At 42.7% G+C, this 12,368-nt stretch overlaps 1 protein-coding gene across 2 annotated transcripts in view; it reads left to right on the top strand.

The window, feature by feature from the left end:
* The first annotated feature begins 640 nt into the window (after nt 1-640).
* Nucleotides 641-12,368, top strand: part of KLF13 (KLF transcription factor 13) — a 104,126-nt gene continuing 92,398 nt past the window's right edge. Inside the window, exon 1 of one of the 2 annotated variants that reach the window (XM_072616591.1) lies at nt 641-1,891. In XM_072616591.1, coding sequence (XP_072472692.1) covers nt 1,357-1,891 — 535 coding nt within the window. In that variant the 5' untranslated portion in view covers nt 641-1,356. The remainder of the gene's footprint in view (nt 1,892-12,368) is intronic. The other variant, XM_072616585.1, reaches the window with a different exon arrangement.

The raw sequence follows: 12,368 nt of genomic DNA, 5'->3' as shown, positions 1-12,368 counted from the left end.
GTGTGTGTGTGTGTGTGTGTGTGTGTGTGTGTGTGTGTGTATCTTTACATAGCGGGAGTTCCGGGTCTTTGGGTCCCTGACTTCTGGTTATTTAGAGGCAGTTAGAGTTCAGGACAGGTGGGACTGGAGGAGGTTCAGGACATTTGCTTGGGTTGAGCGTGTTTTTTTAGAGTCCACTCAGGTCGGTACCAGGCTCACGCCTCCCTTTGCAAACATATCTCATTCTGCTTCTGCTCAGTTTGCAAATCTAGATGGGAAAGGGTTTTATATACGTACTGCATATGAGTGTGTGTGTTTGTAAAGACCGAACCAGAGATACCACAAAAAATAATCAAAGACGAAATTCTGTAAATTGGTCGGCTTTCCTCAGGTAGCTGGGTAGCTTTTGCAGGAAAATAACAGGGGAGCTAAGGATGAGATTGCATCGCTGCCCAAACCCTTGAAGAAGATGCCCAAGGCGCGAGGGTGGCGCTGAGGGTGGGGCTAGGGTGTGAGCATCTCCACAAAACTACACCCTGAAACCCTCCGGCTGCGTTTCTGGAGGTTTCACAGACGCGAGCCAAGAGCTTATCTCAAATTTCTGTCCTCGCGGTTCGGCTCGCCTGTAACAGGAATACGATTGGTTCCAGGAAACTTGCAACTGTAGAAGTTTCCCCATCTGGGCGCTGATTGGCTCCTGCCACGCCTTCCCCAGGCCAATGGAGATCTCTGTTTCATTTGCCAGTCCTGGCTGCCTCCCTCAGTTCATGCTCACAAGCCACACATATCTCTCTCTATGCAAAGGTCCTGCCTCCCCTGCTTACTCCTCACATGCAGCTTTGCAGCCTCAGCCGCAGCTGAACGTTTTTTAACCTGATCTGCCCCAGGATGTGGCTTCTGGGGTGACGTCGGGCCCAGATGTTCTCCTCAGACCACGCCCACACCCGGGATTGAAACACCCTCAGAGCAGCAATAACGGGCAAAGCTTGTTGTATTGTCACAATGCAAGGGAAGGGGTAGATCAGCAGCATTATTTTTTTTATGTTTATTATTTGGCATCCTTAAAAAAAAATCAGCTTTTGAAGCCGATGAAGCCGCAGCTTCCTGAGCTGGGATTTCCTCTCTTTCCTTTCACTGGACTTCAAATGCATTCACTTTTTAATGACCGGCCGGGTGGGATCTTCCTGGACGAAGTGCAGTTTTGGTAAAGCTACAAACCCAGCACTCCCAGTACGCAGCGTGCCCAGAGAGAGAAGACCCATCCCCCACCCCCTCCGCCCACCAGCTTGGATATATAGAGATATATTTATATATATATTTTTATGCAAAGAGAGAAAAAGTGCAATTCGAGATTAAAACAAACAATTTCTCTGTAAAATGGCAGCCGCCGCCTATGTGGATCATTTTGCAGCCGAGTGCCTTGTTTCCATGTCCAATCGCGCGATTGTCCATAGCCCCAAAGAGGACCCCGACACCTCACCCGAAGGCACAGCAGCCCCTCCTTTTCCGAATGCCGAAGACAGGCGAGAAGGCAGAGAGACTGGCAAGGACAACGCCTCTTTGATCGTGGTGGCCAGGATTTTAGCCGATCTCAACCAACACGTCCCAGCTCCTGCCCCGCCGACGGAAAGGAGGGAAAATGTCTCCAAAAAGGAGAAATTACCTAGCCTGCTCTCTCCGTCGGGGGATCCGGCTCAGGAAGCCGCCTCCCCGGACAGTCGATGGAGTGGAGAAGCAGCCACACCTACTAGTCCAGCAGGGAGCGAGCCCAGCCTCAAACAAAGGAGCAGACGGGGGAGAAGCCGAGCTGACCCTGAGTCACCTCAGAAAAAGCACAGATGCCACTACGCGGGCTGCGAAAAAGTTTATGGCAAATCCTCCCATCTCAAAGCTCACCTAAGGACTCATACAGGTCAGTCCCCAGCCGGCCGGTGGCTTAGCCTTTAAACTGTGTAAGGAGTGGCACCCCCAAGGCCAACGTTAGGATTTGTCTCTTGTACGTTTCCAAGCTGACACCTGGTGCCAGACACTCTGTGAACTAACACCTTTTCTCCCTGGTTGTTAATGTTTTAAAGTGACGAGAATAAAGTGGCGTGTTAGTGCCGTGGACAGTAAGTGACGCTAGTCCTTATCCACTTCCCATCCTCCTTTCCCATCACCCCTGTCCCCCAGGTGTCAAGATTGTAAACGGTAGTAAACCTTTTTGGTTTAGCTTGTTTTCATCTTCCCCACCCATAAACTACCTGTCCTCTCTACAGCTGTACCCCGCTGTAAGCAAACTCGATATAGAACGATCTGGAATTTTATACGGGGAAATAACCCCCAGGGATGGGATTATTCTCATCCCAAAATGATTCAACCCTTCAGAAAAAGGGTTTACGTAGAATTGCTTAAAATAGTGACTTCTCCAAAGATACAATGTGATCTGGTTTACAAAAATTCGATTTACACAAAACTTTGCCCGGAAACTAGTGCATACAGAGAGGTACACCGGTGCTGCTCCAAACCCGGCTACCTTCCATAAGTTCTGGATGCCGACAGCTTCCTAGAAGCCTTGAACCAAATTTTGCCTTCCTTTCCCTTCCAAGGCTTCTCATTCATTATCCAATATCTTCCTCAGCTCTTGGGGTGCTCCTTGGAAGCAGGGAACTTGCCTTTGGTAGAGGCAGTGGGGCTCGTGGGAAGCCATCACAGCTGGGGTGTTGAGGTAACGGGAGGTGGAGGATCAGAGAAGGCTGTCTCCCTAGCCCTCGTAGCGAGCTAAGAGATGGACCAGGGTCGGGCGCAGGGGCAGGGACAACAACTGGTGGTTGTGGGCGGAAGGCGCTGGTGATAGGGGCTTGGGGGAGCAGCGATGGGCTCCCTGTACTAGGAGCCTGGGCGACCCCGCCCCACTTTGATGGCTCAGAGGCTAGCCCCGGGCGAGCCAGCGCCAGACGCGGCTGGAAGCCGGGCTGGGCGTCCGAGGGGCAGGTGGATGTCTCCAGCCGGGTCCTGTCCCACTTCCTCGCCGACTCCGGTAGGGGAGTGACCCGGCGCCAGCCTTCGGAGCCTTCCCGCGTTCTCCTTGTAGAACGCCAGGAAAATGAAGCCGCACGGTTTTTTTGGAGTTCTCGGCTGGGTGAGGGACTAGGCTAACTATGGGGAAAGCCCTACTTTCCCCCACCCCCTCCTTTTCCCAGCCCAAGTGAATTTGGGAGGGGCTGGGAGGGAAACCAAGGGGAGGAGCCCGGGCCGAGTCGGGTTCACCCGGGGACACTGGCGCTCTCCAGCTACGCTGCACATTCTTCGCTCCCCTCTTCCTGTAATTTTTTTTCTTCTCGGTGTTCTGGGGTTTAATTTGTTGTTACTAGAGCCAACCGTACTGACTGTGTGCAAGGGGGAAGGGCCAGAGAAGAGAGTGATTCTGCCCCGGGATGTGACGGGACCCGGGAGGGACTGGGTTTTCTTTGTTGGTAGCTCCCCCACCCAACTAGCCAGACAGTGGAAATAGTCGGGCTCTGTTTCTTTCACACACACGCACACACACACATACACATACAGGCATCCCCACACCAACACACACACACTCACGCACACCCGCAGCTCCACACCCAGACCCAAGCCTGTTACTGATCCAGGAAAGAACAAACTTCCTATTTACAAAGCCTTTTTCATCTTTAATTCCCCTCATTTGTTTGCCGCTCTCCCTTGGAGCTCTTTCCCAGGAATCCAGACCTTATCATCCAACATACGACAGGCCAGCCCTCCACAACTGCTGATACTGTGTATGCAGCCCAAACTTAACTGCTAGGGGCTGAGAGTAAACATAGGTAAATAATCCCGCAGGCCAGGACTCTGGTCTGGAGTATGGCGTCAGGGGCTGAATGAGCCCTCTATGTCAGGAAGCACTTGTCCAAGCTTGTTGTTAATTTCACACTTTTTTTTTTCAATTTACACTAAACCAACAAAAGGTGTGAGGAATAGTTGTTCTCTCCTCCCAACTGTAATAAGACCTTTTTCCCACCATGAGACAATGTGAATTTTTTCAGTTCTGTGCCTGGTCAGATCAAAAGTCCTAAAATAACCTCATTTTTCTGTTCTATCTGTACATCAATGAATTATTCGTTTATTATTAATGTAATATACCTCCCAACACACGGGAAAACTTTATTAGCATCCTTTATACAACAGTTTTTCTTGCCTAAACCCGTATTCACATAGTAGCAGAACTTGGGTGCTACTTAGACCCTCTAGTTTTTTGCAGAGCTCCTTCCAGTACACCAAGATCCTTTGGAGAAAGGAAACTTCAGTCTTATTCTTTTGTTGGCTTTCTTTTTACTTCTACTTTTCTCCCAAGGTACAAATTGTACTATCCGTTTTCTTCTCTCACTGTATCTTCTCTTGACTTCCTCTGTCCTTCCTTCTCTCCAACTTCCCAAACATGGGTAAGTGGGAGTTAAGTTATAAAGAATGCGACCAGGACCAGGGGTGTGGGGTATGATTTCTGTTTTAGAGTGTAGTTCATGTTAAGAGTGTGTGGTTAAGGTTGGAGAATTGTGATCAGACTTTGTGGGTGTGCTCAGCGTTGAAGGGTAGAAAGCCTTGGAGTAGGGGGAGGGGTGTGGTCAGGGTTGATGAATCTAATTGAGATTGGGCATATGTGGTCAAATGTGAGGGTATGTGGTCAGGATTAAAGAGGTTTGGGATCAGAATTAGGGGGCATTGTCAGGTTGGCTATGTATCCAGAGTTGGGACATGTCAATGTTGAGAGTGTTCCCCAGGCTGTGGTTGTGCTCAAAACTGAGAGGTGTGACTGGTTTAGTATTGAAAAAACAAGCTCAGTTCCTCTTTCTGGTCTCTTCTCAGACAGGAACGCTGAGATGAACCATCACCATGTGGCTATGTATTATAAATGGTGGTAGGGCAGCTCTTAGCCTATGAAGTTGGGGGATGGGGGTGGAGGATGGAGGAATGTAGGCTAGCAATAGGCTTTTCTGTAGTAAGCTCTGTCAGAGAACAAGGCAGGAGGTAAATACTCTCCAACTTGGGTTCTTACTTCACTGGTCATTCCTCAGGAACTTTAACATAGGAAGGAGATTCTAGCTTTTTATTTGAATTGGAAGTGAGATGGTGAAGGGGTTGGGGAAGAGATATGAACACACACACACACACACACACACACACACATATACAACCTAGGGAAGATTCTGGAAGAAGCCTATACTATGGGCAAATGGTTTTCTAGATAAGCTTCATTTTGAACACTCAAAATTCTGTCTCTTAGTATCCACACTAGCAAGGATGGAATACCATTCTGGACAATTTATTTTCTGGATAAATTACTGCTATCCTGTCCATTGACTTTAAAAGTTGTTATTTTTTTCCTTCTCAAATTACCTAGATAATACTCTCAACCCTCAATCACCTTTCCTATATAGATACTTCCTCTACGGTTTTGGTTATAGATATTAGTAGTCTGGAATATTGGGCCTTTGGACATTCTGAATCTAGGTCTGCAGAACACAGTAAATTTAGAAGTTTAAGGAAATGTTTACTCTTCTCCTATCACCCTTTAAAAAAAATGTCCTATGTTAAGAGAATATTTTCTTAAAATGTTTTGCTAGGGTCATTTTCTTTTCTTTTCTTTTCCTTCCCAGGATTTAATAAATCCTAGGAAAAAACTTTTTTCTTGGTCCTGGGTCATCTTGAGCCCTGTTGACCAACAAAGTCAGTGCCATTCCCATCAACTAACATGACTTTGTAGGAATGCTAAGATGTTTGCTGTTTCTTCCAGAACCTAAGATTTACAACATACAGATACTCAAATAATAATACCATAAAGGGAGGTCTGAAGTTTTTTCAAGCTAGGTGAAGGGTTAAAATGAATAATGGACTGAGATCAGATTGTCCCTCTGTGGGACACTAAGATCTGTCTGATCTATATACAAATTGCCCTCTACCATGGAAGCTAACACTTGCAGATGGTGAGGATCTGGAACTGGTTTGATTTGAAGGCTTATGGCAGTATTATTGAACAGTGGGTAGAGGATTCATTTACCTTGAAGTCACAAGAGCCAGGTTTAAGTCCTGGTTCTACCACAAGCTAGCAAGTCACTTTAACCTTTCTTCAATTTCAGTTTCGTCATCTGTAAAATGGGAATAAAAATGTTTGCTTTACTCATTTTACCAGGTTGTTATGAAAAAACTTTAGAGATAATAATTGCTTGCATTTATTTAGTGCTTTAAGCAAAGCACTTTCTATATAATTATTTTATTTGAGCTTCTCAAGCACCCTGCGATGTAGGTGCTCTTATTATCTCTTTTTACAGATGAGGAAACATTGAGAAGTTAAGTGACTTGCCCAAGGGCATACAGCTAAAGTATCTAAATCAGGATTTGAACTCTGGTCTTCTTGATTCCAAGTCCAGCACTTTATCCATTGCATTGCCTAGCTGCTCCTACATAGATAGATATAGCTGTACATACAGGCACATATATGCAAACATACACACACATACATAGACATGCCATCGCATGATGCAGTGGGCAGAGAGTTCAACCAGAGAGACTTGGGTTTGAATTCTACCTCTCACAGATATTGGGTGTAGGGCAATGGGCTAGTGATTAGCAAATAATAATTATTGGCTAATTATTAGCCAATAATTATTATTAGCTAACAATAATAATTAGCTAATAGTAATGGTAAGCTAATCACTTAACCTTTTAGGGCCCGCAGACAGCTCTCTATAAGTTGCAGAGGGGGTACTGACTTACACTGACCTAGGAGTTCCCTATACCAATGAAGTCATGAGTCCATCCGCTATGGCTCTATGTGTGTGTGAGATGCCATCACGATGTGTATTGTGACTGTTCAGGTGAGTGTTTTCTTTGTTCCTTGGAAACTTCTTGATCTGGCTGTTTTGCTTAAGCGATAATAGTCACAGTCCTTGGAAAAAGAGTTGTGTGTGGAAGAGCTTCTGTCAAACCAGATCACAGGAAATCAAAGGACTCAAGGATGGAAAAAATCCTCTAGTCCACCCCTCTTAATTTACACTCTAAAGGCCTAGAGACTCACATAGGTATTAAATCCAGGGCTTTTTGCCTTTCCACTAATCTCTTTAAGAAGTTTTGGTTCAGTATAGACAAGCCTAAGTTAGGAAGTAGGCTATAGAAACGATTTTCCTATCTAGAATATAACCTTTGGTGAGTCATTTAGCCTAAGTGTCTTGATCTGTAAGACATGGGTAACAAGATCTGATCTATGTGCCTCAGAGGGTAGGTATAAAATAACATTAGTACGTAGGCACTGAAATGTTTGGTGAATTAACTCTAGTGTGCAGGAAAAGTACTTTGTAAAATGTAAAACACCATAACATTCAAGATTTTAGTAGAACTCTTTGACAATAACTGGGGTATTATTACTTAAATTCTAATACACTGAGGATTAAATTATGTCACCCCCTTCCCTAATAACTAGATGCAGAAACTGTAAGGCACAACACTGGATCACAGGATAATGGATATAGAACTGGCAGAGATCTTAGAGACAATCTAGTCCAACCCCCTCATTTTACAAGTGAGGAAACTGAGGCCTAGAGAGGTTTAGTGACTTGTCCAAGGTTGCTGAGTACTAAAGTGACAGAGGTAGGATTTGAATTCACATCATCTCACTCCAAATCCAGTGCTCTTTAGCCTTGGATTTTTCTCTATTTCCCTCATACATTCCACTGCATTTAAATTTAAATTAATATCAGTTCAAATATTGTCCAGAACTTTAAACCAGAAGCCACACAGCTACATAAAAAACATATCTCTCTGAATGTGGTCTTGGCTCTTCATGTCTTAATGCACATTAAACAATTTTTCAAATATGTATGCAAATTTTTTACTGTCATTAATTTGTCATTTGTTTTTCCTGATGCAGGAAACAATCATTCTGAGCATTCTTGGGGTATTAAGTCAATTTATAATGTACAGGTGATATTTTTCTAACAGTTTCATTAAGGAATGGCCACAGAGGGATCCAAATTACATTAAGTTAGAATTCAAATCAACCTCATCTGTCAGAATTAACTAGGTGTCTGAGTGACTAGAGCACTGAGTCTGGAATCTGAAAGACCTGAGTTCAAATAGAGCCACAGACATCTATTATCTATGTCATCTTGGGCACATCATGTCCCCATTTCTGCCTCAGTTTACTCAACTGTAAAATGGGGATAATCAGAGTACCTATCCCCTAGGGTCGTTGTGAGAATCAAGTAAGATAATATGTGTAAAGTGCTCAGCACAATGACAGGCCCACAGTTTTTGTTGTTGCATTGGTCCAGTCATGTCTGATGATTTGTGACTCTATTTGGGGTTTTCTTGGCAAAGATACTGAACTCGTTTGCCATTTCCTTCTCCAGTTCATTTTACAATTGAGGAACTGAAGCAAACAAGGTTAAGTGACTTGCCCAGGGTCACACAGCTGGTAAGTGTTGGAGGCCAGATTTGAGGTCATGAAGATGAGGTTTCTTGATGGAACCTAGTGCTGTATCCAACTGCATCAGCTACCTATCCCCTAGCTACTAAATTGAATTTGTGTTTCCTTCCTCTTTAAAAAAAAAAAAAAAGCTTTTAAGAACATGCAGGCCACATAGATTTTCAGGAAATTTACTCTTCTAGTTAGAAAAATCTCTCTGTCATGGCACAATCTATTAACTGTTATGGCCTTTAATAAAGTGATGATTGTGAATCCTCTGATCCAGATCCCAAAGACTTTCCAAATTACTGAAAATAAAATTATGTGCAGTAGAGTTTTCCTGTCAATTGTATTTTATTTCATTCAAGTTGCTTGAAAGCTAGTAATCGAGTAAGATGATTTTCTATTAGTTAGGCTATTTGGTCAACCACAACAGCTAGTCCAAAACTGGGTAAGAGAAGGATTTACTATAGTTTACCATTTGGGTTTTATTCCCCAGGCTGCAGAAAAAGAGGTTTTAAACTCCAGTCCTCTGAAAGAGGGGCATTGATGTGGAAATTAAGGAGAGAAATGGGAGGTATAACTGAAAGACCCAAGAGATCATTGCTTCATTCTTTAGAAAATCTATCCACTAGACTCTGGCAGAGAGCTCTCCTATGAAACTGCTCACCCTGCTTCTGTCATTTTAGCAGCTGGCAGCCAGTGTTTTGACTTTGTCAGATTCTGTTTTGTTGTCCAGAGCGATGGGGGGGCTTGGCTTGCTACCAGTGGAATGGACACACTGTCTTTTTTGGCAGAGACACTCTGAATGCATTCCTACCTATTTGTTCCCTCCAAAGAATTGTTTTCAGAACAGTTCTGTTCTCTGCTTTTCCTCCGGCCAGCCAGCCAAAACGTTTCTCCTTCCATTTCTTTAACCAGGGCCAATCCAACTTGCATTTCTCATGTAGTTTTTCCATGGCTTGCTGTTAAAGCCAGGGGAAAACTAGAATAATATTGTATGTTTATCTTCTTTGTGTAGGTTTAATCAGCTCTGCCAACCTTGCAATTTGGGGGAGTATAGATGCTGTTAACTCTTGGAGACTAAAGCATGAGCAATAGACAGTTGTTTCTTCGGGGGGAAGGGAGGTGGAAAGGAAGGAGGGAGGGAGCATGTGAAATAACACATTACTGATGACTCCAATGTGATCCATGGGAACTGGTCTGGGCTAAAGTTTATGTGATTAAAGCGAAGCACCTGTTTTGAAAAAAGGGGGAGCCACTCATTTTCATAGAAATAATTCAGGAGCTAATTACACTAACTAGTTCATTAAAGGAACAAAATGTTAGCTCTGGAAGAGTTCTTAGAGATCATCTGGCCCATCTTTTCATAGATGAGTAAACTGAGATCCAGAGATTTTACCGAAATTTTTCACAAATTCAGATGAACTTCTCTTCTTAGTAGTTTACAACTTTTTGTATATAGCAATAGGACTGTTGAATTTTTATCTCTTCTAGCTGCCTTCATTTTTTTTTGTGTACATGTGTAACAATCTTACAGACTCATGATTTGGGCTACTGGGATATTTCCACCTGCCATTTTCTACTTCTCTAATAAGAGGATCATAAGATCACAAATTACAGAATGATAGACTTAAAGCTGGAAGAGCCCTTGGAGGCCATATAAACTCTCTCATTTTACAGAAAAAGAAACTGAGGCACGGAGAGGTTAAGTCCCTTACTCAGGGCCACATAGCTTATAAGAATCTGAGGTTGTATCTAAAGTCAAATTTTTTTTATTACAAATCGAATTCTCTTTCCACTGTGCTTCTTGGGCTAAAATCAGTGTTCCAGCTTATGTGCATTGTTTTCAAAAAGGGAGTCTAGAGACACACCCATATACCCACAATTAAATAAACACACAGTGGTGTTGTTTGCCCTCAGAGACAAAGTGACCAAGTGTGTGGTATTTCCTGGGTCAGAATTCCCAGAAGCCCCTGCACTTGAATTGCCTTTAGTGATAATAGCTGCTGTTATATTTCTAAATTAACAACATATATTAATACGAATACTGTACTTTGCTCCAGTCTGACAGAAAGTTTTATAATTTGACATTAATCTCTATTTTAGCCATTTTCTAGATTGGAAATAGATGTCTAATTTGTCATAGTCTCACATTCCCTCCTCTTCCCCAATGAATGTCCTAAGAAAATGGGAATCTTAAAGTAGTAAAAGATATAAAACATATATTCAATGTGGGTTAAAAATTGAAAATTGTTGAATGATCTAGTTGCTCTACCATTCACTTCTGGACCATTTCTCATCCCTCCTGGAATTAAACACCTCAAGGGACCTCAAGGACAACTTAATTCTTTCTTAATGGAGAAGGCTAGGTGCTAGTACACCAGACACTTGGGATGGGCTGCTAAAGAAGAGACTGCTCTGAGTGGATGAACAGCCAGATCAGCTTCTGGGGTGAGGAAGGAAGCCGAATTACTCTTGTTTCAAGGTTTAAAACTTTTAAAATATATTCCTAAGAAAAGCCTTTTTGTCTTCCTCTCATTCACTTTTTTAAAGGGTTTTCCCCAGGAGTCTGGAAAAGATTTGAAAGGAAAATATTGTTTCTTATTATTTTCAGTTTTACCTTGAAAAAGAGGTTTTTAACATGTTTCTGTGGAACTGTCTTGAGTGCTTAACTTCTGTGAGAGCCCTGGAGCTGGGTGACATGTAAAGGAGAGCTGGCAAAGGTGGAGGCACATTTACCAAAAGATGATAAAGGTTCTTCTTTATCATCTTTTTTCTTTATCTTTATAGAAGGTGACTTCTCAAAACATAGCAAAGAAAAAAAGACAGATGAGTAGGTGAAATGGATGTTTATTTTACACATTTGATTTCACAAAATGTATGCATTAAAATTCATGCATTTAGTTCATAGGAGAACTCTTGGGTCCTCTTTCAGGGATTATTTACTCATAATTTACTCACAGTCCTAACTTGTTTGGCTATACAAAGAATGAAATATTACCTGCTTTCAGGCAGATAGGTGGCAAAGAGATAGAACACTGGATAGGAGGCAGAAAGATCTGAGTTCAAATCTGACCTCAGATACTTAACTACCTTTGTTACCCTAGGAACCCTAGGAAAGTCACTTAAACCATATGCCTTGATTTCTGAAGCTCTAAAATGGGGATAATAATAGCACCTATCTCAGAGAGTTGTGAGGATCAAATGAGATAATATTTACAAAGCCCTTAGACCAGTGCCTAGCATGTAGTGGATACTTAATAGATGCTTTATTCCCTTCCCTTTTTCAAGGAGCTTCATATTGGGATCCTAGAGGTTATCTGCAACTTTCTCTTTGAACAGATGAGGAAAACGGAACCCAAATAAATTAATTGACTTCCACAAGATCACATTGATGCCAGGTCCTCTCTCTACAGGAGCAGCCTGGTACAATGGAAAGTATTGGATTTCAATTTGGTATTGGCATTCCTGATACCTAGCAGAATGCTTGACCCATAGTAAATGCTTAATAAATAAAGGCTTGTTGACTGATTATATGTCTGATACTCTAGTTTCACACTGAACATCAGAAAGAACTTCCTGTGCTTTATGAATTTATGGGAATCCCAAATAGACTTACCTAAAACTTTCGTGGATCCTTCTCCTGTGCAAATTTCAAAGAAAAGTATAAATGACAATCTTTATGGATTTATTTAAACAGAGGCCTTATAGTATGGGATCACCTGAAGTCCATTTCAAATTGACAATTCTTTGGTTGGCCATGCCCTGGGGTCCTGGATTTGCCAGAATGGGCGAAGATGCATATTACACGTCTCATCAAAACTGAAAGCCATTGCCCCCAAGTCCCTTCTCCTCTAGGCCCTTTTACTCCTGGCAAACAACTACTCAACTAATTAGCCAATACAATTGTTTTATCATCTCTAATTAAATGTATCAATCAATT

Source organism: Notamacropus eugenii, chromosome 1, assembly GCF_028372415.1.
Source record: "Notamacropus eugenii isolate mMacEug1 chromosome 1, mMacEug1.pri_v2, whole genome shotgun sequence".
NCBI lineage: Eukaryota > Metazoa > Chordata > Mammalia > Diprotodontia > Macropodidae > Notamacropus > Notamacropus eugenii.
This window is presented reverse-complemented; position numbering and strand designations above follow the sequence as displayed.